This window comes from Physella acuta, unplaced genomic scaffold (assembly GCF_028476545.2).
Source record: "Physella acuta isolate Inbredline_101_S28 unplaced genomic scaffold, ASM2847654v3 ptg001112l, whole genome shotgun sequence".
Taxonomy (NCBI): Eukaryota; Metazoa; Mollusca; class Gastropoda; family Physidae; genus Physella; species Physella acuta.
In genome coordinates, this window is record NW_026732629.1 from 334,705 (window position 1) to 362,265 (window position 27,561).

General features: G+C 38.2%; 2 protein-coding genes and 2 long non-coding RNA genes across 4 annotated transcripts; all 4 read right to left on the reverse strand.

The window, feature by feature from the left end:
- Positions 1-2,458: 2,458 nt before the first annotated feature.
- LOC131955873 (uncharacterized) lies at positions 2,459-6,891 on the reverse strand. Its single transcript, XM_059320171.1, has 6 exons — positions 6,786-6,891; positions 6,006-6,260; positions 5,251-5,477; positions 3,973-4,189; positions 2,795-2,872; positions 2,459-2,583 (listed from the first exon to the last, which is right to left on the reverse strand). The coding sequence occupies exons 2-6, from the start codon at positions 6,076-6,078 to the stop codon at positions 2,510-2,512; spliced, it is 669 nt and encodes a 222-aa protein (XP_059176154.1). The 5' UTR covers positions 6,079-6,260; positions 6,786-6,891; the 3' UTR covers positions 2,459-2,509.
- Positions 6,892-13,515: 6,624 nt separating this feature from the next.
- On the reverse strand, positions 13,516-16,993 carry LOC131955888 (uncharacterized). The gene is made up of 3 exons (XR_009388909.1): positions 16,867-16,993; positions 14,259-14,354; positions 13,516-13,544 (listed from the first exon to the last, which is right to left on the reverse strand). It is a non-coding gene; the product is annotated as an uncharacterized LOC131955888 (long non-coding RNA).
- A 5,790-nt stretch (positions 16,994-22,783) lies between these two features.
- Positions 22,784-24,281, reverse strand: LOC131955889 (uncharacterized). The gene is made up of 3 exons (XR_009388910.1): positions 24,206-24,281; positions 23,890-23,993; positions 22,784-22,962 (listed from the first exon to the last, which is right to left on the reverse strand). It is a non-coding gene; the product is annotated as an uncharacterized LOC131955889 (long non-coding RNA).
- Positions 24,282-24,395: 114 nt separating this feature from the next.
- LOC131955874 (uncharacterized) lies at positions 24,396-25,425 on the reverse strand. Its single transcript, XM_059320172.1, has 2 exons — positions 25,320-25,425; positions 24,396-24,935 (listed from the first exon to the last, which is right to left on the reverse strand). The coding sequence occupies exons 1-2, from the start codon at positions 25,395-25,397 to the stop codon at positions 24,396-24,398; spliced, it is 618 nt and encodes a 205-aa protein (XP_059176155.1). The 5' UTR covers positions 25,398-25,425.
- Between the last annotated feature and the right edge of the window lie 2,136 nt (positions 25,426-27,561).

Genomic DNA, 27,561 nt, shown 5'->3' on the forward strand with positions numbered 1-27,561 from the left:
AAGTCAGGTCAATTCGTCCAAGTCAAGTCAATTCGTCCAAGTCAAGTCAATTCGTCCAAGTCAAGTCAATTCGTCCAAGTCAGGTCAATTCGTCCAAGTCAAGTCAATTCGTCCAAGTCAAGTCAATTCGTCCAAGTCAGGTCAATTCGTCCAAGTCAAGTCAATTCGTCCAAGTCAAGTCAATTCTTCCAAGTCAAGTCAATTCGACCAAGTCAAGCGATAGAATAGAATTCGTATGAGTTCAGTTGAATTATAAGCTGTATATTACTGGTAGTATACTGTTGACTTGAAATATACGCTATATTGTCTGGGCAGTATATTGTTAGTTTGAATTATAAGCTGTATATTACTGGTAGTATACTGTTGACTTGAAATATACGCTATATTGTCTGGGCAGTATATTGTTAGCTTGAATTATAAGCTGTATATTACTGGTAGTATACTGTTGACTTGAAATATACGCTATATTACTAGTAGTATACTGTTGACTTGAAATATACGCTATATTACTGGTAGTATACTGTTGACTTGAAATATACGCTATATTGTCTGGGCAGTATATTTTTAGCTTGAATTATAAGCTGTATATTACTGGTAGTATACTGTTGACTTGAAATATACGCTATATTGTCTGGACAGTATATTGTTAGCTTGAATTATAAGCTATATTGTCTGGGCAGTATATTGTTAGCTTGAATTATAAGATATATTGTCTGGACTGTAGATTGTTGACTCAAAATGTTTGAGATAGTTATTTTTTCTTATCATGAAAATGTCAAGGGGGATAAATCGCTACCCTCCAATTTGCTAGGGATAAAATTTTTATTGAATGTAACTGTGTGCTTGTGTGTGTGTATGTATGTGTGTGCGTGAGTGTATGATGTTATTATGATTCCAAGCACTTATACTTAGTTATGCTTTCCAAATTCCATGCAATTATGGTCTGTAACTTAAATTCAAATTTCGCGACAAAACCAATTTTTTTTTCGTTCGTTTAAAACATTTAAAAAAAAAAAATCGAATTTTAAACTCATTAAGGTTATTTGATCTAAGTCTTACATTTCAATTATTTTTAAACTTTCTTTTAAATGTTAAGTAAACACGTTTTTTTTTAAAGAGCATCATATAGTTTAACGTCATAACCCCTTGACCCGTGAAGCCATTTGGTATGAGATTGTTACGAAACAAAATACGTTACTGTTTTGAATGTGCGTACGTATTCTTTGACTGATATAAATACAAATTAAAATAAAAAAACAACAAAAACACAATAGTTCCATTTTTTTTTCACCGTCTGTCCTAAATGAAGATTTTAGTTTATGTTTTCACACATGTTAACTTGTTTTTCGAAACGTGTGTGTGTGTGTGTGTGTGTGTGTGTGTGTGGAGTGTAGTGTGGGTTAGATGTGTTCTTTTCGCTAATTTAGCGATCATACTCCTAGTTAGGATCGTAATTTTTAAAAATCTGAGCTGAACAAGAATTGATGGCTTTTTTAAAGAAATGTATCGTTGCATCCTTGCTGGGGATAGGCAGCAGAGATAGATGACTTGAGTCATATACTTGTGAGAGATGACTTGAGTCATATACGTGTGAGAGATGACTTTAGTCATATACGTGTGAGAGATGACTTTAGTCATATACGTGTGAGAGATGACTTTAGTCATATACATGTGAGAGATGACTTCAGTCATATACATGTGAGAGATGACTTCAGTGACCAAACTTAATACACAGTCAAGGTTATCACAGAACAGATAATCACGCACTAAAGAAGTATAACCTTTACATTTCACCATTCATTCAGCATCTTATAAAATGAAATCTGTTGCTAATAAAAACAAGCATGAGACATCTTTTGTCTTGTTTATTCAGGTTATTGTTTCATGGGCTGGGAATCGGATTAGCCTGAGTCGAGTAGTGCTGTTTGTTGGAGGAGGTGAGGGTGGGGGTCATGTGTGGGGTGGGGGAGAGCCGTGTGTGGGGTGGGGGAGAGTCCCGTGTAGGTGGGACAGGGTCCAGTGTGGGGTGGGGGATAGTCCCGTGTGGGGTGGGGGAGAGTCCCGTGTGGGGTGGGGGAGAGTCCCGTGTGGGGTGGGGGAGAGTCCTGTGTGCTGTGGGGGAGAGTCCCGTGTGGGGGGGGGGGGGGAAGAGTCCTGTGTGGGGGGGGGGGGGAGAGTCCCGTGTGGGGTGGGGGAGAGTCCCGTGTGGGGTGGGGGAGAGTCCCGTGTGGTGTGGGGGAGAGTCCCGTGTGGGGTGGGGGAGAGTCCCGTGTGGGGTGGGGGAGAGTCCCGTGTGGGGTGGGGGAGAGTCCCGTGTGGGGTGGGGGAGAGTCCCGTGTGGGGTGGGGGAGAGTCCCGTGTGGGGTGGGGGAGAGTCCCGTGTGGGGTGGGGGAGAGTCCCGTGTGGGGTGGGGGAGAGTCCCGTGTGGGGTGGGGGAGAGTCCCGTGTGGGGTGGGGGAGAGTCCCGTGTGGGGTGGGGGAGCAGAGAAATCACTGAACAATTTGTCCTCAGAATTCTGTAATCAGCTGGTCGCACCTAACCAAGATGGCGGATAAACTTCCTATCAAGATGGCGGCGGTTCCTGCGAAGTATATGCATTGTTAGAATTAAGTGACGTCACGGCGTGATGTCAGGTAGACCTGATGTCAGGGTACATATGACATGAGGTAGAAGTGACGTCAGGATAGACTGGACGTCAGGTAAACATGACGTCATGTAGACATAACGTCAGGTAGACATGACGTCAGGTAGACATGACGTCACATGGACATGACGTCAGGTAGACAGGTTACCTGCACGAGTCTGCCAGCTTCTGTTCATTGACTGCTCAAGTCGTCGCTTGGTAACGCTGACGTCAACAGTAAAGTTCTCTGTCCATATAAGACGGAAACAATGACGTCAACAGTAAAGTTCTCTGTCCATATAAGACGGAAACAATGACGTCAACAGTAAAGTTCTCTGTCCATATAAGACGGAAACAATGACGTCAACAGTAAAGTTCTCTGTCGATATAAGACGGAAACAGTGACGTCAACAGTAAAATTCTCTGTCGATATAAGACGGAAACAGTGGCGTCAACAGTAAAGTTCTCTGTCGATATAAGACGGAAACAGTGGCGTCAACAGTAAAGTTCTCTGTCGATATAAGACGGAAACAGTGACGTCAACAGTAAAGTTCTCTGTCGATATAAGATGGAAACAGTGACGTCAACAGTAAAGTTCTCTGTCGATATAAGACGGAAACAGTGACGTCAACAGTAAAGTTCTCTGTCGATATAAGACGGAAACAGTGACGTCAACAGTAAAATTCTCTGTCGATATAAGACGGAAACAGTGACGTCAACAGTAGAGTTCTCTGTCGATATAAGACGGAAACAGTGACGTCAACAGTAAAATTCTCTGTCGATATAAGACGGAAACAGTGGCGTCAACAGTAAAGTTCTCTGTCGATATAAGACGGAAACAGTGGCGTCAACAGTAAAGTTCTCTGTCGATATAAGACGGAAACAGTGGCGTCAACAGTAAAGTTCTCTGTCGATATAAGATGGAAACAGTGGCGTCAACAGTAAAGTTCTCTGTCGATATAAGACGGAAACAGTGGCGTCAACAGTAAAGTTCTCTGTCGATATAAGATGGAAACAGTGGCGTCAACAGTAAAGTTCTCTGTCGATATAAGACGGAAACAGTGGCGTCAACAGTAAAGTTCTCTGTCGATATAAGATGGAAACAGTGGCGTCAACAGTAAAGTTCTCTGTCGATATAAGACGCAAACAGTGGCGTCAACAGTAAAGTTCTCTGTCGATATAAGATGGAAACAGTGACGTCAACAGTAAAGTTCTCTGTCGATATATATATATATATATATAAATATATATATATATATATATATATATATATATATATATATATATATATATATATATATATATATATAAAGAATTCAGTTAGTGCAAGGAACAGAAGAGAATCACCAGACTTCTCTGAAGAGTCAACAACATTGCTCCTGGAGACAATCTCCATGTCATCTTTAGCTGTCGCGTCGACCAATTTATATTCGGCCAATCGGTACTTCGCGTTCAGTTTAGTCGGCAGAAACCGGATGACGCTGGGGTTTCCCTTGGCGCATGAGCAGTGAGCATCCGGCAAACATCCGTCGTCAAGACAAGGATTCAACTCTAGGTAGCAGAACTGAAAAAAAATTTGAAGAATAATGATAAACAAGTGAGTTGTAGGTTTTAATTTTAACTCAGTAAATAGTTTTTTGTGGGTGGGCTTTTTTCTTTCAGGAAATTTGATGAAATTAATTTTTTTTTGGTATAGAGCTAAGATATTATACGCCCCCCCCCCCCACCCCACCACGCGCACGCACGCACGCACACACACATACACACACACACACACGCACGCACGCACACACCCGCACACACATACGCACGAGCGTTCTGAACTAAGAAAATGATCGTGAATATAAATGGTCCACCCCACCCCACCCCACCACACGCACAAGCACACACACACACACACACACACACACACACACACACACACACACACACACACACACACACACACACACGCACGAGCGTTCTGAACTAAGAAAATGATCGTGAATATAGTAATAGTAAAGCTCCTCTTTAGAACCTAGCGATCTGTGGGCAGATGAAGTACATATGTTTCTTGGTCACGGCATATGAAGGGATGGTGTGGTCAGCACTATGCCCAGCCCTCCTTTACTTTCCCCTACGTAAGTCAGGTATCCTTCATAGCTGGGTGGACTCAGTGACATCCTACAGCCACCAGTCCGAACCAAGATCCGAACTCGAAATCTTCGGTCCAGCTATCGAATTCTCTACCATTTGACCACCCCGTCAAAAAAAAGTTTGTCAATTTTTTTCTCTTAAAATATTTAAAAGTTATCCATTTTTCTAAAAGGCTAACTAATCTTAAATAATGAGAACTAATCACAACGTGTAACTAAGTTTACTAAAACATAATAGCTAATCAATGGAAACTAAAAAGGTGGACCTACATTCATACAGGACCTATTGTGTGTACATTGTAACTCTACTAAAAGGTGGACCTACATTCATCCATGACCTATTATGTGAACATTGTAACTCTACTAAAAGGTGGACCTATATTCATCCATGACCTATTGCGTGAACATTGTAACTCTACTAAAAGGTGGACCTACATTCATCCATGACCTATTATGTGAACATTGTAACTCTACTAAAAGGTGGACCTACATTCATCCATGACCTATTGTGTGAACACTCCGAGTCTGTAGAGCAGTACTCAAGTCTGATAGACGAGTGGGTAGCCCAGTCGGGATCCGAACACTCTTGGGCTGTCATGGCCGAGTGCCATACCTCTCCTGTCATTTCGCCAGTGTACCGACAGCCTCTGGGGTCGCAGCTTTTCTCATAACCCCCCAGGTTCATCCTGTAGGTAACGGAGGCCGCATCGACCAAGGCTTGGAATATTCGAGAAAAAAAAAGAGACACTACATTTTTTATTTTTTAAACAGTAATAGAGAGAGAGAGAGAGAGAGAGAGAGAGAGAGAGAGAGAGAGAGAGAGAGAGAGAGAGAGAGGAGAGAGAGAGAGAGAGAGCATGGTTTTATGTAATTTTGTATTAAAATATTTAAAAAAACCTTTCGGAATATAAGGCAACTGAATTTTTTTGAGATAAATCTAATTTATAAATAAATCTAGCTAATTTATTTAAGGGGAAATAACCGAGCAAGGTTGATTTATTTAATAATATTATTTGAGTTGTTTCCCCTTGCATACACAAATTAAAAACGAAACGACAAATATTGGCCAAAATTGTCTGACTTTATTTAAGAACGAGTCAATATATATATATATATATATATATATATATATATATATATATATATATATATATATATATATATATATATATATATATAGTGTGAAAAACAGTCAGTACTGTGCTTTGTTGATGTCTCAAAATCGCACGACGCTCACAAACTTACCTGGCATGTTTGATAGCAAGTATAAATATAACATGAGGACGAACGTCGTGTCGGTCTGTTTGATTACTGACATCCTACACTGGCACTTGTGGGTACCACTGTACTGTTTACCACCTTCGTGTATTCGTGAATCAGGGACCGGCAAAAACCACTGACGCACTAATGTATAGTAGGGCTCAGGCTCTTGATTAGTTCTTTGGTAATGGATATGGATTAGATTGCGCTTGTTGTTAGGTCAGGGTTGAGTTATGGCACCTGACGGATTGATTGTAATGTGAGTAAGGGACCCGATCATCATTGTCAGTGGCGTTGCCAGGATCGTCTCAGGAGGGGGGGGGTCCAATTTTTACCCGGGGACAAACTTTCGATTTGCACCCTCCCCCCCACCCTCAAACTTTCGATTTGCACCCCCCCCTCAAACTTTCGATTTGCCCCCCCCCCTCATACTTTATATATATTCCGAGGGGTCTATGGGGGGGGGTTATGACCCCCCCCCTACCCCCCCCCCCCCCCCCTGCATACGCCACTGATCATTGTCTTACAACAACGAAAAATATGGTTTTTTTTACATTTCGTTTTCTAAGTAGCTGTACTTTTTAATTAATATTAAAATTGAAGTTGGATCTAGATCTAGATTCTAATCTAGATCTGTAAAAATTAAAAAAATAAAGTATTTAAATAATAGATTCTAGATCTAGTCTAATATTAAATTAATAATTATTGTAATTACAGTTTTAGAATATATGAATCTTGTCCAAGCGTTTAAAACATTATAATTACCTCTGTATGAGAAGGAAATATATTTAAAAGAAAAAGTAAACCTAGTTCAGTTGATGTTTGCCTTGGAGTAAATCCCATCCAGCGATTGAGACAGACGAATGGTTTATTTTCGTACAAATTGTGTAAACATAAAGAACTTGCGCATATCTGTGGCGGTGAGTTTTTGGTGTGAGTATGGGGAATTTCCGTTAGATGTGAAGGGAAATTCCCGCTAGATGTGAAGGGAGCTTGTTCAATTTTTCATGTGTATAGTAATATCGTAGACCAGGGGTCGGCAACCTTTTGAGCCGAAAGAGCCACATTTACAATTTACAACATTACCCGGTTTTTAAAGAGCCACTAACATTTTTTTATGTCAATAGTATATTTGTTTAGGAGTATATATATATATATATATATATATATATATATATATATATATATATATATATATATATATATATATTTATATTTATATTTATATATAATTCTAAACAAATATCATACTATATATATAATTTAAAATAAATAGCTTTGAATATATGAAATAATCTCATTTGAATTTGTTTTGAGAGGATCTACTATGTAAGTCAGAGTACTTGCATTTGTTTTGAACAGCTCATATCTCTTAGTGAAAACACCCTTCATTTTGTTTATATTCATGCTGAAGTGATTGAATACTAGCATTGGTTTCATAACGATATTTTTTTTCAGATTTTTCATAATTAAGTAATTTACCGCTAACCATGTATTCAACAAAAAGTATTCTTTTTTTCGAACCAAACTACTTCTTCAAGCAAGACATAGACTGGGTTTTCATTTCAGTTTTACACTTAGCTCGTTTAGTTTATTGCGATATCCACTATGGAGTTGAATGTTTCAATTCGGAATGGACAATGTAATAGGAAGTACATTGAGATAGGGAGTAACTAAATATTCTAATAGAATAGTGAATGTTTATTGTTTATATCTTATGTTATATCGTTTATTACCGAATGTTGCAGACTAATATTTTTATGAGTTTTGAAAATAAATTAATTATTAAAATTTGTGCATGGAGCTGAAGAGCCGCAACTGGACACTAAAAGAGCCGCATGCGGCTCGCGAGCCGCAGGTTGCCGACCCCTGTCGTAGACCATTATCACAAGTCGCGTAGCTAGGATTTTGGGCTCTTATACAAAAATTATCAATTTGATTGGACTACAACGATTTTCCTATAAGGTACACAAATACATGATTTTACCGCAGGTGTTTCGATTATAGGTGGTTGGCACACACGTTCTATTTTTTTTTTACTGATTTAAGTTTTTAATTTATTTTTGCAGCATTTAATCGTGTGTACAAAAAATTAAAGATTTTGACAGAACTACAACAAATATATATTTTTTAATTCAATAAAAAGGATAATATATCTTGCCTAACCTCCCTTTGACCATATTATTAGAGAATCATCCTTTAAAAAGGATTTTACCTCTGTTTTATTTAATAAATTTTTATTTCCATAGTGTAATTAATTTGACTTATCATCCGCCGTATTTTGTTATGAAATTAAAATGATACATTATTTACTTTTACTGACAGCGGGGCTAATGGGAACTTTTACCAAAGTTTTTAAAGTTATTAAATGTATTTTTTTAAATTGCACTAAGGGAGGCAATTTATATATATATATATATATATATATATATATATATATATATATATATATATATATATATATATATATATATATATATATATATATATATATATATATATATATATATATATATATACACACACACATATTATAAGACTATATATATATATAGTCTTATAATATGTATATATATATATATATATATATATATATATATATATATATATATATATATATATATATATATATATATATATATATATATATATATATATATATATATATATATATATATATATATATATATATATATATATATATATACTCACACATATACACACATATTTAATATATATATATATATATATATATATATATATATATATATATATATATATACAACAGATGTGGTTTTAAGACACTCAGCAATTGGAAATTGTAAACGTTGCAAGTGATTTGATCAAGGAGTCGCTGATAGCTGTATCTTAACCCCAAATCAGTTTTGGGAGACAATTTATTTGTGTGTGTCTGGGGGGGGGGTCGTTCTAACCCACTGACACACCTCTGCCTCAGTCACTGTAGACTGAAGTAGACACAAACCTAGTGTAGGAACCATTTGTCAATGAATAACTTAATTCTAGGGACTGCGATAAATCTAACCCAAACAATAAATCTCATAGGTCAAGTCGCTTATATAAATAAAATAAGAGGCATGGCGACTCGACTCTTGTACGCCAACCTGACCTCTGTCTATATCCTGACCTCTGTCCATATCCTGACCTCTGTCCATATCCTGACCTCTGTCCATATCCTGACCTCTGTCCATATCCTGACCTCTGTCCATATCCTGACCTCTGTCTATACCCTGACCTCTGTCCATATCCTGACCTCTGTACATATCGTGACCTCTGTCCATATCCTGACCTCTGTCCATATCCTGACCTCTGTCCATATCCTGACCTCTGTCCATATCCTGACCTCTGTCTATACCCTGACCTCTGTCCATATCCTGACCTCTGTACATATCGTGACCTCTGTCCATATCCTGACCTCTGTCCATATCCTGACCTCTGTCCATATCCTGACCTCTGTCCATATCCTGACCTTTGTCCATATTCTGACCTCTGTCCATATCCTGACCTCCCATATCCTGACCTCCCATATCCTGACCTCCCATATCCTGACCTCTCTCCATATCCTGACCTCTGTCCATATCCTGACTGCTGTCCATATATATAAATAAAAAGCAATGTTTTTTTTTTTTTTGCATGTCTGTCTTTTATGCATTACTACTACACCTTTCGTCCGATGGCCACGAAACTTTGGGAAGTTGTTCAGAATACTACTACGATTTCGTACTGGCGGCGCCCCGGCAGGTGCAATCTGGCGCCAGGTGTTATCCCGTGAGCGCTATGGCGACTTCGTTCGTTTTAAACTGTGCGATAGACTATGAATAAGATGGGGCGTTTGGTCGTACTCTGAATCGGGCGAGTTTGCCGGCGCCCGACACGGTGCAATTTGGCGCCCAGGGCTAACCCGGTAGCGATATAGCGCGTAAGTTCGTTTTAAAGAGTTTGATAGAATATGGACAAGAAGAAGTATTATAGTAGTTCACAATACATTAACAGGTGCGTCCGAACTCCGAACACGCCCCGGGTGAGTTATCCTGAGACTTTGTTTTATTAATTCATCGTTGTCCCCTGAATTAGGAGATCCAAAATTTCCATTTTTGCAATGATTATGCTTCGTTAAAGGCATGCTGTGATCTCAAGTGTTTGAAACCTTTTTAAAATAAAGCTAAAGCTCTTAGCTTTAGGTTAAAGCAGGATTTTAAAACGTGGCTTGAAATATTATTATTTTTACACAATTTATATAATGAAAGTAGATTTATCTGTATGTTAACATACAATCAGATTTGTCTTGATTACCTTTTTTTCATTAGATTGCTGTTGATTTTTGTTGGCCTTAGCAATTGAATAAATTGCCTCCCTTAGTGCAATTTAAAAAAATACATTTAATAACTTTAAAAACTTTGGTAAAAGTTCCCATTAGCCCCGCTGTCAGTAAAAGTAAATAATGTATCATTTTAATTTCATAACAAAATACGGCGGATGATAAGTCAAATTAATTACACTATGGAAATAAAAATTTATTAAATAAAACAGAGGTAAAATCCTTTTTAAAGGATGATTCTCTAATAATATGGTCAAAGGGAGGTTAGGCAAGATATATTATCTAAGTGTTAGTGCTTTAGAGTATACTCCCTTGATGAAGTATTTGGTAGCACAACAAACAGAATTATAATATAATTTATATTTATATTATAGAATTGCTGGCAAGTAAAACAGGAAGAAGCAATGTACTATGGGAATACTCGGGACCTTTACAGAATAATTTATAAAATGTCTGGAAAGCCAAACAGGTAGTGAAGGCCAAAGATGTAAAAGGACAGAAGAAGAGATTTGCACAATGTTTCTTTCAGACTTTTGTCTTCAAGATATATCACCAGCAGCAAGAGACTGTCTTAAGACTGTAACCCACTCTTCAAAGGAAGAGATACACGAAGCCATAAAACAGCAGTGTTTCTTCCAGACTTTTTTCTCCGGGGGGGGGGGGGGCGGTAAACTTTCTTCGGGGGGGGGGGGGGGGGGGGGGGCGGACACTGTTAAAAGTATATATTTTCTATATAAATTATATAAATTTCATTTCGTTCGGGGGGGGGGGGGGGGCGGTAAAATTTTTTCGGGGGGCGAAGAGATGCCTGGAAGAAACTCTGTAAAACAGATGAAAAAAAGGGGAAGGTTCCAGGAATAACTGGTATACCGTAAGAAGCACTGACAACTGATATTGAAACTAGCACCGCAATACTACACACACTCTTTACTATTTACAAATTACACGCTACCAAATAAAGAACCGTATTGAGGCCAGCCATTCAGTTTAAGAACATTTAGTCATTCAAAAAGCAGCATAAAGTCTGTCATTCAACTATTTCGAAGAACCGCATTTGTTTTCGGGACCACGGTTTACGGGCATTTGCGGTCAGCTGTAGGGGATTCTATCAGTACCTACACGAAGGCTGTTCACAACAAGTAATACCTTATATAGGCCTACGTGGGGATTTTTTTTATACCAGTGTCCGATAATAACATCTTCTTAAAAAAAGGGATGTCAAGTTACTTGGTAGTTGACTAAAATACGGTGACCCGTCAAAAGAGCGCACGACAAAAGAGCGCCGACATAAGAGCGCAGACAAAAGAGCGCCGACACAAGAGCGCAGACAAAAGAGCGCCGACATACCAGCGCCGACATAAGAGCGCACTAATTTGCCGACAAAAGAGCGCCGACATACCATATTCAATAAATAGGAACAAGAAAATTAACTCAGATCAGAAGGCATTGTTTGATGTTAACTCTTTATTGTTTCATTAAAAAAATAATTGTTCTGTTTATTTAACCAAAAAAAACTGGTATTGACGATTGATATTATCTATTGTTACGAACATCATCATTCTGTAAACGTCAGTCGGTCCGGAATCCCACTTGTTCTCGTTTGAAGAGGTTTAGGAATTGTTATCTTTGAAACGTTCTGCAGATTTGGTTATGGTAGCTGCTTCGTTTTCTCTGTCTTTCTATTGCACGTTGTGAAGCGACGTATGCCGGCAAATGAGGTGCTACTTCCATCAAAATTCCTGCTCTGGCTTGTTGTATAATCTGCCTTGTTTTTCCAACCCTTGACAGAACATCATCGTTCAACATTTTCATCCGTCCTCGGCAGCCATCTTTCTTGCAGCATCTCCGTGTCGTACTTCCATCAGCATTTGATCTGTCCTTTCGATATCTGTAGCCTTCGACCAATATCTTCTCCACGTTACTTGGGTTAGAAATATTTTCAAATTGCATTCATAACATATTAACCATAATATATAAATAAACACATGTCGTTTTATCGTACTGCCGATTGTTTAATTAAAACAAGTGTTAACCATGTCATATTCGTTTAGCGTACAACATGTGTTTTTTTAATTGATTGCGCTTTTATGTCGGCGCTCTTTTGTCTGTGCTCTTATGTCGGCGCTCTTTTGTCGTGCGCTCTTTTGACGGGGTGCCCTAAAATACACACATGGCTTGCTAATGTCAATGCCAACCCTATCCCTAACCCTTATCCCAATCCTAGTCCTCCTATACGACTAAACCTAATTTCTAACCATAAAAATTATCCAGATTACAATACTACTAATAACCTAACATACCTATTTTTGGAAGAGTCTATTATCGGACATCGGTATTTTCAATAATGCCAAGGTTTTTTATGCAGTTCTTTACATACATACTTTTAAAAATAAAAACTGTCTTTTTAATGTTCGCCACACTGAACATCAATGAACTATAGCTTTTGTTCAAAGATAGGTCTGTATCAAAGTTTATCCCTTATCTACTTGGAGCTTTTCGATGGACGATCCCAAAATTCCGTGTTGCCGGAAGTTCTGTTTTGGTGTTGATTCCAGCAGCGATTTATCAAGACAACATTTCGGACAAAACACAGAACATCACCACTATCCATATAGCCATGTTGACAGTGAAAGTAGCCGCAAAACCAACGGCTCTTTTCAAATAGTTGATCTTGTAGCCGAAATAAAACGCAATGCGTCCGAAGACGAAGAACGCTACGAGAATTGGAATGTTTTTCATTTGCGGTTCTGTTAAGTAGGTCGCCAGGATCATCTGACCTACAAAGCTGACGATGAACTGCTCCACCGTATTGGTCAAGTACCTGACACTCACGGCCACGTGGTGTTCGCCTCGGCCGTTGATTGGATCAATCGCGATGGTGTGAAAGCGCGTGTGTGCGACGTCAATTATCCCACCAATCAGCGTGAGGCAGGAAAAGCTTTGTAGGCGGAGCGTGTAGACTAGCCTGTCAATCATCCCTGGTAGGCGTGGTATGGGGATGGGGATGGCGAAGTACAGTACAAAGTAGGTCAGGAGCAGACCTAGAACTGTCTTCAGGCTATAATTAGAAATGACCTGTCTTTCGATTGGCTGGGATCTAGGCATCTTTTCGGTTACTTTTTTCTTCACGTTGTGAAACTTGTTCTTAGTCCAACAAGCCCCAAACGGTGATCCTACTCACACACTTTCTGAAATAAAAAACAAAACAAAAGATTATTATAAGTCAGCGCTAAAAAAAAACTGGGCATAGTGCTGACCACTGACCACAATATCCTTCATTGACCTTCATATGCCGAGGTTACAGAAACAAGTAAACTCTAATTCACTTGCCACATAGCGCATAACAAGTTAACATGTAATTCTTAATTGTGTTGGAAGGAATCCCTTCGATCTCTAGAATAAAGAACGAAGTAGAAGAAGAAGAAAGACTTTCCACATGGACTGTCAGGTTCGAAAGGGAAACTTTCCTTTCGCTGGATGGGTGGGGGTTGGGGACGGATACTGGTTAAAGTAATTTTTTTTTTCTGTATAGGCCTACATTATACATTTTATCGAATTCGTCCAAGGGAGGGGGTGCATTGTTTCTTCCAGTATTTTTCTCCGGGGGGGGGGGGGGGGCTTGAAATTTTCGGGGGGCGGACTAAAATTTCCGGGGTGGGGGACGGGGCGGACATAGTTAAAAGTATATATTTTTTATATACATTTCATTTCGTTCGCGCCCCCCCCCCCCCCCGAAAGGATGCCTGGAAGAAACTCTGTTGATGTCTTAGCGCAAACTTACCTTTAAAAAAAAAAAATCTCAAGGATGCTTCAAGTATTTTAGCTTTGATATTCTTTAATGTACCTATATCCAAAATTAATTTCTTGCTTGTTATAGCCCCCCCCCCCCCTCTCTATCTCACCTTGATAGTTCTTTAAATCTCACACCCTGCTGTTTTACTGCTTAAAACCCCGCAACTTGTCCTCTATTTGTTGACATATCCTGGCAGGTTATTGCACTGCAACACATATAACAAAACCTCCGTTAATTTTTAATTATCGCAATTTCATATAGCTGCTATAGCCTAACAGTAGAGTCGAAAGAAACGGTTATGTCTCATCTAACTACCATCACTGCCATTGAGTCTCACCATCTGCTACCACTTAACTAGTGTCTCACCTAACTTTCTAGTGTGACACTGACAGTCTCTCACCCAACTATTTAGTGTGACACTGATAGTGTCACCTGTCTATTTTGACAGTGTCTCACCTGTCTACTTTGACAGTGTCTCACCCAACTACCTACTTTGACAGTGTCTCGCCTGTCTAGTGTGACACTGACAGTGTTTCACCTTACGATCATCACCGACTCATCGAGTGTACCATAACCTGTTTAAAACGCTACCAATTATGTTACTTAGCCTATTCAGACTGCTCTCCGATCAGCTACTGATCGATATCGATCACTAGATCAAACTTTCTTATTTCGGTTACGGCCTGATAACTTGCACTGGAGTGGTAACACTTGAAACCAAAAGTGGAATGTAAAAAAATATTCAATACTAGTTGGGGATCATCCGGCAAGATCCTTAATACGAGGGGGGGGGGGGGGGGGGGTTCAACAAAATCCTTAATACAAGGAGGGGGGTTCAACAAGATCCTTAATACAAGGAGGGGGTTCACACGATCCTTAATACAAGGAGGGGGGTCAGGCAACTGAGGCAAGATGTATTCTACAATGCAAGAGTCAGGCAAGGTCTATAATGATAGTAATTAGGGTCTTAAAAAAAGGAAAGTGACGCAGATGAGCAGAGTTTACTCCAGGCATCTCTTGGAACCCCCCTCCCCCAGAAGAAAGTCTAACGAAATGCAATTTATATAGAAAACATATACTTATACCAGTGTCCGCCCCCCCCCCCCCCCCTCCCCCGAAATATCAAGTGGCGCCCCCCCCCCCCCCCCCCGGAGAAAAAAAGTCTGGAAGAAACACTACACATAAGACATTCAAAGGGACAAATCGAGTAGTCCTTATCCCTGGCCATGTGAAGGGATCATGTGGTCAGCCGATTACTACATTACTCTACCCCAATCAGGTACCCATCAGAGTTGGGTGGACTCAGGAACGCCTTACTGACTAATGAGTGGAACCCAGGCTATGATGGCTGATGCTGGGCATGGATGTAGAGTGATTTTTGTAGCAATTGACCACAGAACTCTGCTTCGTCTTTTCATTGACGGTCCAATTGATCAATACCAATCACTGAGCTTACTGAGCATATTGTCCAAGTAATTTGGTGATAATTTAGTTGCTGTGTGGACAGTGGCGTAGCGAGGGAGGGACGGGGGGACGGGGGGGGGGGGGGGGGGTACGGACCGCACCGGGTGACACCATTTAGGGGGGTGACACCAAGGCAAAAAATAGCAAAATTTATAGAGAAAAACTTGAAGGGTGGGGGGTGCAAAGGGCTGCAACCACACATCTCCAGCGGACTCGGTTTTGATCTGCTCCCCTAATCTGTGCCCATGTGTGCCCAGCTGTTTTCGCCTCTTCTTCAACCGTTCTTCTCCATGTCTTCCTTGGCCGGCCCACCCTCCTTTTTCCCTGGGGATTCCATTCCAAAGCATGTTTTGCGATGTTTTCTTTTTCTTTTCTTAATGTGTGTCCGATCCATCCCCATTTACGGGGAGAGAAAAATGATAATTCCACTTGATTAAGTGATTAATTCGAGTGTTAAAAAGTCTTTTAAGAGCAAATTTGACAAATCCCGACAAGAGTGGTGGTGGTGGTGGTGGGGGGGGGGGGGGGGGGTGCAAATCGAAAGTTGGAGGGGGGGGGGGTCGCAAATCGAAAATTGAAAGTTTGTCTCCGGGCGCTGGGAAGCGTCGCTACGCCTCTGGGGGGGGGGTGTGACACCATGAAGTGCCGCACCGGGTGACACCCGACCTCGCTACGCCACTGTGTGTGGATAATATTGCCCAGATGGCGAGGATTTTACTGATCAATCGCGCATGCGCCGACGAGGGCGTGGCCTACGTAAAGTAAATACCAAACATCTTGTTTAAACACCGAGACGCATGATATTGATCACCCCAGCAAAGTAGATACAAATTAAAAAATAATTTAAAAAAAAAATCACTTTAACTTATAACTATAATTATAAATCAAATAATGAGGTTTATCTTACGTCGTATAGATTCTACAGCAAGACGAGGCAGAAAGATCGCTAGCAGTTTAAAATGACCCAGAACAGAACTGCTAGCAGTTGGTCCACCATGCTTCAACACGGCGTCGCTCGAGGTTCGACAACTGTGCATCGGGTTTTCCCGTTCACATTACAGCACTTTTCAGTAGATTAACGGGTTAGCGTATTGATTAAGCGGATAAACACATCTGCATGCGGATTCGCTCATAAATAACGGATTATGAAAGGAAAAAAAATCACCGTACACATTACTTTTTAAAAATACATATCTAAATCGAAATAAGACTAATATAATTGTGAAGTTACATATTTTAAAAGTAGTACTTACCACTCCACACCTCTCTGATCTAGTAATGACGTTACGACATCGAACTAGCGAAACCCAAATTTTTTTTGTCATACCCTTAGTTTTGTTATCCGATAACAAAAGTAGGTAACTGATAAAAACACACACGTTGATGACCTAGATTTCCCCAACACACGACGCTCAAGCTGTGTTCCCGTAGGCTATATATTTCCTAGCAGTGACGTCACGCGGTATGACCTAACCTCCTCCCACCCCCCAGCACTTAGTTTTAACCAGTCGGGCCAAAGTTCAGCTGAAGAAACAAAATCGGCCTCACCCCCCCCCCCCCCACCCCCCTATTGAACCTACCTGGAACCAGCAGGTAAACTGGACCTGGTACTTGTAGAGAAGAAAAAAAACTTTTCTCTCTGCAAGCCGAACGCTCTATTCAAACAAACGTTACATTGTTCTACTTTTTTACCTTTAACCTTCAACCTATTTATTGCATTAAAAATATCCTATCAAACTGCATACAATGACCTGCATTTTTCTAAATTTTATAGAGAAATAATCAGTAAAAAAGTGATTATTTTTCTTCTCTCTACTAACCCAAACTCATTATAAACTAATTGTTTACGCACATGTTTAACAAAGCTAATATCAACTCACACCCTACATAACAATAATAGGTTAAACCCTATCTATAACCCTATCAATTAATGTGTGTAGATATCGACTAGTTTTTCACAGTTTCTACAACGCATCTCTTCAGAGGTCCTAGTGCCTGCCCTCCCCCCCCCCATCCTCCCCTTCCTCGGAATGTTTAATACCTCCCATCCCCCAAAATTTTCAAATGTCCGTCCCATCCCCTCGGATAAATATGTCTGAAAGAAACACCGCAAACTAAATCCCAAGAGTGTTTGTGTGTGGGTGGGGAGGGGAGGGAAACTGCATACGAACTAAAACTTTGCTGACAATGTATGTTGCGTGGAACAACTCCCATTATAGCACTGGTGACGTAGTTTTAATTTAACTTCCTCGTTTGTGGCACATGCGAGAAATAGTAAAGGATGAAAGCTATTTATAAACTTGCGGAACGTCGATGCAGAGCTTCTTTCAGACATCTCAAAGCCCCCCCCCCCCCATCCCCGGAGTACCTCCACCGTATATCGCCAGAGGCGTAGCGACCCTTCCCGGCGCCCGGGGACAAATTGTCGATTTGCACCCCCCCCCTTGAACTTTTGATTTGTTTTTCCAATCCATTTTGGCGCCCCCCCTAAGGTCGGCGCCCGGGGACATATGTTATCCCCCCCCACTCGCTACGCCTCTGTATACCGCTGCTAATACAATGTTAGAAAAACATAATGATAACACATTTGTCTAGTCAATACAGGGCCGGCGCTACCTATAAGGCAAACTAGGCGGTCGCCTAGGGCGCCATCCCTAGGGGGGCGCAAAAGTTTTAATCGCTATTATCGAAAACTACTTAATAATTAATATCTTTTATAAAGGAGTAGCGATCTATTTCGGCACCGAGGACGAACTATCAATTTTGCACCTCCACCCCAAAATTAGGTCTATATAAGTCTATATTTATTCGCGCTGGTGAAAATGCAACCCCTCCTCTCTAATTTGGAAAGGTCGGGGCGCTTTTTACCAGTCACTTTGACCGGGGTGTTCAAAGTATTGTCACTTGTTTGGTAAGTTTTGATGACTCGTTTGGGGGTCGGCGTGGTCGAGTCGGTAAAGCTCATGGTTGCTAAACCGAAAGTCTCGAGTTCGAACACTCGGGCAGTTGAGGCTCGTTAGCTGGGGACAGCCACTCTTTTAGGAGAGACAACTCCAAAATCAAACAACTGCTGCCTTGTAGTTTATTCTTGGTTGGACAAAGGCTATGGAAGCAAATCCAAAAAGAAAAGCAGGCTGAAATCGGAGTCAATGGCGCATAACCAGTTGACACGTAATCCTTAATTGTGATGGAAGCATGGTCGAGTCGGCAAAGCTCATGGTTGATAAATTCGAAAAAAAAGTATCGAGTTCAAACCCTCTGGTAGATAAGGCTCGATCCCTCCCAACACTAAAAATTAAGAACGTAGAAGAAGAAGAAGATGACTCGTTTAGATTTGGGAGTAACGGCGGAAGGCTGTTGCTGATATGGTTTCCAGGGTTTCTTGCAGGCATCTCTTCGGGGAGAAAAAGGTCTGGAGGATACACTAATGGTTTCGTAGGTATAAAATATGTAAGTGTTAAATTAGTGTCGTATTTTTTATTTGGCTGTTGTGTAGTTGAAGGTCTAGTGGAATAGTAGAGAAATGAGAATGCAGGTGATGAAGTATTGTAGTTCTGGAGTTCGGGAGTATCGATTCTTGTGGTATCGAATTATATTGACTGTTAAATTGTAGTAGTAGGTCCAGTAAAATCGTTGTTGATTGGGAGTATCGTTTGTAGAGCTTGGTGAAGTTAAACGAGTTGGTGTCATAGTTCTGGAGCATCGAGTCTAGTTATGTTTAGATATCGAAGTCTGATATGTGTTGTGAATGTAGTAGAGCATATCGAGTAGTCGAGTTCATCGTAAGTTAAATTATTTAAATTCAGGACGGAACACACTACAAAGAAAGGTAGGCGTTCTCTAGTTGAAAAATCTTAATTTTTTTAGGAATCTTTATTACCACTCTTAAAGTATTGATATTTATTAAATAGGATAGAATTTATAACAAACTGTAAACTTTTTTTTTTCAAATTATAGTTTTTTTTTTAATATTTAATCAGTAATACTAACCATGTCTGAAACAGTTACCCGTTTTTGATTTTTTGAAAGACGTCCCTTTATATTAGGGACCCAAAATTTTATATCTAGATTCTACGTTTTGTACTTCGTGCAAAATTATAAGCGTCATCAAAATTGAATAGAAGTATGTTATAATAAAGCTACCGGTTTTATACTTTCAAACAAAACCTACAGTTTAAGTATTTAATCGGTAAAATATATTGTTTTTGCAAGGCTACATAGATAAAGATACAAAATATTTGTTATAAATATTACGTTTTGAAATTTAAAGCGTTACCTTGTGTTTTTCAAACATGTATTAGTTACTATTAGTTAATTTAGCAATTCTTGTGAAAGTTATTTCCCTTGAATAAATTAAATTTTGTTATTTGAATATTTAAATGGGAGATAATTCGTTGCTTAACTTTACATTCAGTTCAAATTCCTGCACCTTACATATAAATACAACTTTAAGCTATTATTTGCTACTGTAAAAATTATATAGAGCTTAAGTTCTAAACAAAATAGTTTGGTAGTTTGTTTTAGCATTATCAAGTTGAAAAACAAATACATCAGTAGCCGTTGTAGATTGCAATACTTAATGTTAGTAGACATACAGTCTTAGTAGTAAATTAAACATCTAATTAATTGTCTTTTCATATTTTTCACCCTCTCCTAAAAGATTCATATATAACAAGTTATATATATATATATATATATATATATATATATATATATATATAACATTTATAGCCTTTTAATTTTCAAAAACAAAAAAATCGTTACATAATCACACAATATAGACATTTTACAATTATAACTAAGGACATTTAATTCCGTTTTGGAACTCACCTTGGGAGGATTGAAGAGAGTCCAACAATGCAAGAACTTTTTTTAGTTTTTTTTTCCAGACTTTTTCCCCCCGGGAGGGGGGGGGGGGGGGAAAGCACTTAAGATTTTTTAAGGGGGGTAGGGGGGCTATGTCGTAAAGTACAAACTACACTCGTGGACTTAGCAACAATTTCAATAAAATGTGATTACGCTTCCACACTGGAATTGAAGGAATGAGTACAGACTTTTGAGACGATGGAAGCACGTAAAATTTGATTTTGATGTCTACTTACAAACGTGTATGCCATTGATAATAAATTGATATGTCACTTCTAATGAATTGTTTTCTTATACATATGTTTTTGTAATATTTTTGTGAAAGCATTTTTATAAGTTTTGCCTAGGGCGCTAAATAACCTGGCGCCGGCACTGAGTCAATACTTCAGCATTAGTGAAATAATGAGAGTACGTTTAGGCCCTGGTTGATAAAATCTAAAGTGCTGATAGAACATTAATGGTTATCTAAATATCACTGGTGTAATATTCAGCTTTTGTATCAGAACGGTCATGTTACGTCACTGCTATATATATATATATATATATATATATATATATATATATATATATATATATATATATATATATATATATATATATATATATACATATATATACATATGCACAAATATGCAGTGGCGTAGCGAGGTCGGGTGTCACCCGGTGCGGCACTTAATGGTGTCACCCCCCCAGAGGCGTAGCGACTCTTCCCGGGGACAAACTTTCAATTTTCGATTTGCACCCTCCCTCGAACTTTCGATTTGCACCCCCTTCAAATCTTTTTCTATATATTATACTATTTTTTGCCTTGGTGTCACCCCCTAAATGGTGTCACCCGGTGCGATCCGCACCCCCCACCCCCTCGATACGCCTATGCATATATATATATATATATATATATATATATATATATATATATATATATATATATACCTTCAGAATGCCCAGGGACTTTACTCGTAATTATTCTTCTCGGGGATTCCAGAAGCATTGACGTCACTAGGTCGGGTGCCACTCAATGCGAGAACTCAGGGTCTCACACCTCTCCCTTTATTATTTTTTAAAATATTTACTCAGTAAAACATGGTTTTACAGTAAGTGTTATGATTTTTCGTCGTGGTTTCACCCCTAAAAGGTGCCATTCCCCCCACACCTTGTGACTAACACATCTGGCAAAAATTCCTACTTATTACCAAATATTTAAAGATACACATAAAAACAGACAACAACTAAGTTTTCGTTTATTATCACCGAGTTTAAAGTTGAGACAAATAAATTGTGTCATTTCTTACATTAGGGCTATCTGTAATCAAAATTGTGTGCAGGGGGGGGGTGGGGGGGTGGGGGCGACGACTTGATATTTTCGGGGGACGGGCTAAATTTTCCGGGGAGGAAGGGGGGGGGGGGGGTAAAAGTAAAGTTTCTATACAAATTCCATCTCGTTGAAGAAGAAACTCTCATTGTGAGTACTGGTTTTGCATTTAATACATAGTAGGGGAGGAGGGAAATTGTTATATTATATTGTGCAGTATTTGGTGGTGCATTAAAATGTTTTTTGTATTATACAAGATGTACATGATCCCTGATACTTATGTAAAGACAAGATTTTCTGGTCGCTACTCGTATTCTTTGTTAATTATAAGTGACGGATTCCTTACTGTTGTTCCTCGTTGTATTACAATGGCTAGGTTCAAGGTCGGGGATTGGTTTTGATGGTCAGCTCCAAGGTCAGGGAATATTTAAGGGAACCCGCTACACGGGCCCCGCTGTGTCAGTGAGGGTCTGTGCTTTTCTTCTCAGGCATCTCTCGGAGGGATCATGCAGGCACAGCAGTGTGAGAAGGGGGTCAGGTGGTTGTCGTCAAGTCCAAGAGAGGGCATTTGCCAGTCCATTCATTATGTTAACCCTCCCCCCAAGCTTACATTGACTGTACAACAAACACTAAGTCTATGATCACTATGGGTACAGATAAATACCACCCCCCCCCCCAAAAAAAAAAAATAAAAAAATTAACCTCAACCCAAAAAGAAGAGGAGGACATTATCACCATGTTGACTACAAATTGACCACAAACCTCAACTAATCCTAACCAACTCTATGGTTAGGGCTAGGGTTATAGAGGAGATTAGGTGTTAGGAACTATTCTGTGTGGAACAAGTTTATTGTACTCTCCCATGAGGGAAAAATGACAGGGGGTTAGTCTTAGGAAGAAACCAATCCAGACCTGATTACTACTGCATTATAAACATGTATTGAAAAAAAAATGATGAACAGAATCTATTTAATTTTTTTTTTAAACAAATTATTATCACAAACATTAAATCAATTTATTAGTATTAATTATGTACATAAAATTTTATTAATAATTATTTATACAAATGTACAAAAATAGATAATTTTGATAACTTGTGAGCTCTTGCCATTTCACATTCATCTGGGTCACAACAAGTTGTCTACATCAACTCATGCTTCATCCGTAGATACTAAATAATAAACAATTAAAAACTTGGATTAGAAAAAAATTTGATTAAAAACATTTTACACACACATTTTTACAGTCTAGTGAGCGTGTTCCAACAACAGGTATTGTGATAGATTAGAATAAATTAAAAGTTTCATGATTCAGACAGTAAAGATTCTTATACAAAAAAAAACCCCACTGTACATAGCTCTAAAATTCTTTAAAACTTCTGAAAAGCTCACAATAAAATTTCATTTATGTTGATTAAAAAATAGGTAAAATTTCTAGGCTTTTCTAGAAAAAGAAACTAACCTTGTAAATTGTAATTTTTTTTGAGCAAAGTTAAATTTTAAGCTAAAAAAACTAGACATTTCAGGTTTAGAGTATAAAGGTTTATTTAAAATACTAGTTTATTAGAGTATCCAATGAGCCTATGAAAGTGCAAAAAGAAGGAGGAAGTGGCACTGAGTGGGACACACGCTACAAAAGTCTCACCCAAATGTGACACACCAAGCGCTTGAGTGGAACCCCCAGGGAAAGGGGAAAAGAGGGCGCCCAAGACAGACCTGGAGGGCGGGTCTTCTAGAAGAACTGAAGCCAACAGGGATGTCTTGGAAGACAGCAAAATTAATAGCCGGGGATCGGATGAAATGGAAGGAAATGGTGGAGGACCTGTGTTCCATAAGGAACAGAGAGGACTAAGTCAAGAGTATCAAATATTCACAGTGTACCAAGCTTCTTTACACTGCGGATAGCCGTAGTTGTGAGCTTCACTACAATACTTTGCTTCACCACTGTGCTGCTAGCTTCACCACTGTTCTGCTAGCTTCACCACTGTTCTGCTAGCTTCACCACTGTGCAGCTAGCTTCACCATTGTGCTGCTAGCTTCACCACTGTGCTGCTAGCTTCACCACTGTACAGCTAGCTACATAAAGCACAAAACCTTACATGTTTGCGGCTGTTGATGGCTTGTTGTACCCACATCAGCTCCATCACCATTGTATTTTTCAGCTGACAGAGTTCATCCTTGTCCCCAGGGAGCTCATACTCGTCTGTATCAAACAAGAACAATATTAACATGGAAAGTGACCTTACATAATAAGAGAGCTCCCATCTCCTCAGTCCACTTTATCTCAGCAAAAAATATAAAAAATATAATGTATCCTTTCCCAAATTATGTCTTATTATTTGAAGAAATTATTTTTTAATAAAATTTTAAGAAATTACTTCTATCCATCAAATTACATCTGAAATTTTTTTTTACCTATGTCTAGTACCCCATCTCTGTCCTGGGAAAGGCCAACTTTTTCCACAATCAAGTTCTGATTTTCATGGTTTTCATCTGTTTCTCTTTCTGTAACAAAACATTTCTCTCATTATTTGAACCACGTAGTCAGTTTATGAAAGTAATTAAACATAAGTAATCGCTAATTTTAATTTAACAATGAATAAATTTAAAGTTTTCTACCAGAACATTCTGAAGCTGGATGACTGTTTATATTTTCAACTTCTTCATCTTGAACATCACTGGTGGCAAAATGCTTAGGTAAATCTCTTTCAGCAGACAATATAATATGATCTTTTTTAAGAAGTCCAGTTTCTTTCTCACTCTGAGCACCAGCCACTGTGGGTTCTGTGTATTCTGTCTGAACTTCTCTTGAGATGATTGAATGAACTGTTTGTTTATCTTTATTTCCATTTTCTGACAGGTCGCAAAGAGGGTGGGGAGTCTGTGACTCTTGGTGTGATTGATGAGTTGGGGCTACAAAACTGGCCACAGATCTTTGGAAGGATTTAGAATTGTGATCACATGAACTGTTCTTGAAATCTTTAGCTGGGTGTGCTGCACATCCTTTCTTCACCACTGGCAAAGATAAGGAATTTCTTGACCACACAACTTCCATTCCTTGACCATCAATATCTTTTGATATATTTTCATAAAGACTTCGTAACTCATTCAATTGCTTTCTGACACACTTTCCACGAATGATAGCCTGTGCAAGGCAAGATAATTAGTGAATTGTCAACATAGACTATAACTTAACAGATTTTTTTAAAAACAGAAAATGCAATAAGAAATCTGTAATGTTAAATTAAATTTCTTATTTTCCCCAGCCACCTTAAAAGCTTGTTAATGTCACATACTAACAAATCACATGTAGCCCACTGCTGCCTTCTACTACTAGAATCTAATTAGTAAACTAGATCTAGATCTAACTATTCTTAGTATTCTAACTATAAAAACAAAGTAGTTAGGCTAACTGTTAAAAGTTTAAAAGTAATAAAAGTTAAGTAAATTACAACCTAAATAAATTGTATGACTTAAAAACAACAAGTAATTATTCATTTTGGGTTTACAATAGAAAAACTATACTCACTTGCAATTTAATGATTATGCTAACAAATTTATCGTTTTGTGATTCCATAAATTCAAAAAATGATTCTTCGGCAGCCATTTGTAAGCGATGTTGTTGTTAAGAGGTCTAGATCTAGAAAAGTAAAACTGCTACTCAAAATAAAATGGGACAAAATGTTAACATGATTAATAGATTAACAATATATTTAAACAACTTACTTAGCTTTAAGCTCATTAAACCTATCATCATATTTTATGAAATGTTGTAATACAATTTATTTGGCTTAACTGAACAACACCTAATCATAATCGTATGAAACAATGAATAATTAATTAATTAGCTCGTGCCAAATAAACTATATTGATCTCTATTTTAAAAATTTTACAAAAATAAAAACATGGAATAAATTTTGCGAAAGAGTAAAAAATATGTGTGACATTGCTGTTTGAGTATTTTAGTTAAGTTAGTATTTTAGTTTAATGATAAGCCTCTAGTAAATATTAAATATAATTTTAGTAGATCTAGAATCTAGATGTATTCTAAATAATTTGTTTTGATTTTACCTTTCGTTAGACTCCGTAGTCTATATAATACTAGATCTATATTAGGCTTTTTGATGAGAATTACAGAATGATTTTTTTTATTAAAAATGTATCAATAATAGCTTGCACACTAGTAAACTAAGCCAATTTAGCATATTTTAACTTTCTGTGCAAAGTCATTATTACTGAAAAAAATTCCAAAGTCAGGTCAGCCTGTGGCACCCTCCACTGAACATAACAGAAGGAAAAAAAACTTGACCCGTGACCTTCATTAAAACAGAATTTGCTTTTGTTTTTTTTTCATTTTTAGTAAATATGTGCTTAATCTTACCCAATAAGTGATAAAAATTTGAAAATTAATTTTAATTACTGTTGTAAAGTGAGATAAACAGCTTAATAAACACGTGTTTTCTTGAGGGGGTGTGGCACATCCCGACATCGCATTGTTTGTAACTTTATATTTGTGTTTTATGACTATATTTGTTCACAATCAGCATGCTATGCTTTTAATTTTGATAAAGGGTAAGTATACCAAGTTACAAAACCTGAAATCTAACTAATAATTCATACTTTCAGTTTAAAAACATAATGAAAACGATCATCAATGAAGAAAGCGTAAACATTCTATTTTTAGGTGTGACATAAAAAACAGTCATAAATCTAGCCGAATGATTGGATTCTTGCGCGTCACACATTTTCCCGCACTTCGTGTTCACCAAAAAAGATTATAATAAAATGGCATTATTATTCTTACAGAGCATATCTCATGCCTACCATAAATTATTACCAGTTTATTGTAACGTGTGTAAAATTAATGCTTTCAAGTAAAAAATAGCAATAGTCTGGTTAAAAATACCTGCGGTATTTTATAGTTATTTGATTCGAAAGATAAGAATTATATAGAGCTACTTTCACTAAGGCGCCGCTTGCGAGACAAACATAGAAATTAGGCCAAAAGTAGATCCGACAATTCTTAAATAACAGACTTAAATAGAAACGGATAGTTCCGATTTCTTAAATTAACGATGGCTTCGTAATCATTAGTTTTATCGCTCTACCCATTAGTGAAAGCGAAACTGGTCGCCATTTTTGGTAAGCGCATGAGCCGTGAGATGGCTTCAAAACAACAAACCCGGAAGCTGTGAATTCGAACGGCCTATCTATATAGATCTATTTATTTTTATAGTAGTATCGACTACACTACACACTTACACTACTGACTACTGACTACACACTAGTCACTAGAGTTGACTAGAGTCACTAGAGATCTACAGTCTACACTCTACAGTCTACACACTACACTCTACAGTCTACACTCAGTAGCCTACTGAAGAAGTTTGATGACACTAGTTTTACTCTTTACTTTAATAAGTGACTTTAATTTATTATTAGTATTATAATTATTAGGCCTAAATTCTAGATTCTATTACTTTATTTGTTGCATTTTAAAAACACTTTAGTGCTTTAGGCCTATTTGAGAAATGGTTGTATATTACTTATTACTTAATCTTAGTCCTTATAGGTGTGACATTTTTTAGGGGTGAGGACTTAGCTTTTTGTGATCCTGATGGGTGTCAGTGGGACTCAATCAGGGGTGATGTGGGGGGGGGGGGGGGGGGGGGGTGGGCTGTAAAAAATATAAAAAAAGCGTACTAGATTCTATCATTTAGGCCTATTATTAGGCGATTATTTAGTATTTATGGATGAGCCCTTAACATAGC

Coding starts and splice junctions, on each gene's coding strand:
- LOC131955873 (XM_059320171.1), bottom strand. CDS start 6,078: ATGTCAGTAATCAAACAGACCGACACGACGTTCGTCCTCATGTTATAT. Junction 4,190..5,250: donor ACAATAGGTCATGGATGAAT/GTAGGTCCACCT, acceptor ATTTTTTTTCAG/TTCTGCTACCTAGAGTTGAA. Junction 2,584..2,794: donor AAGCTGGCAGACTCGTGCAG/GTAACCTGTCTA, acceptor TATACTTCGCAG/GAACCGCCGCCATCTTGATA.
- LOC131955874 (XM_059320172.1), bottom strand. CDS start 25,397: ATGGCTGCCGAAGAATCATTTTTTGAATTTATGGAATCACAAAACGAT. Junction 24,936..25,319: donor GCATAATCATTAAATTGCAA/GTGAGTATAGTT, acceptor TGCCTTGCACAG/GCTATCATTCGTGGAAAGTG.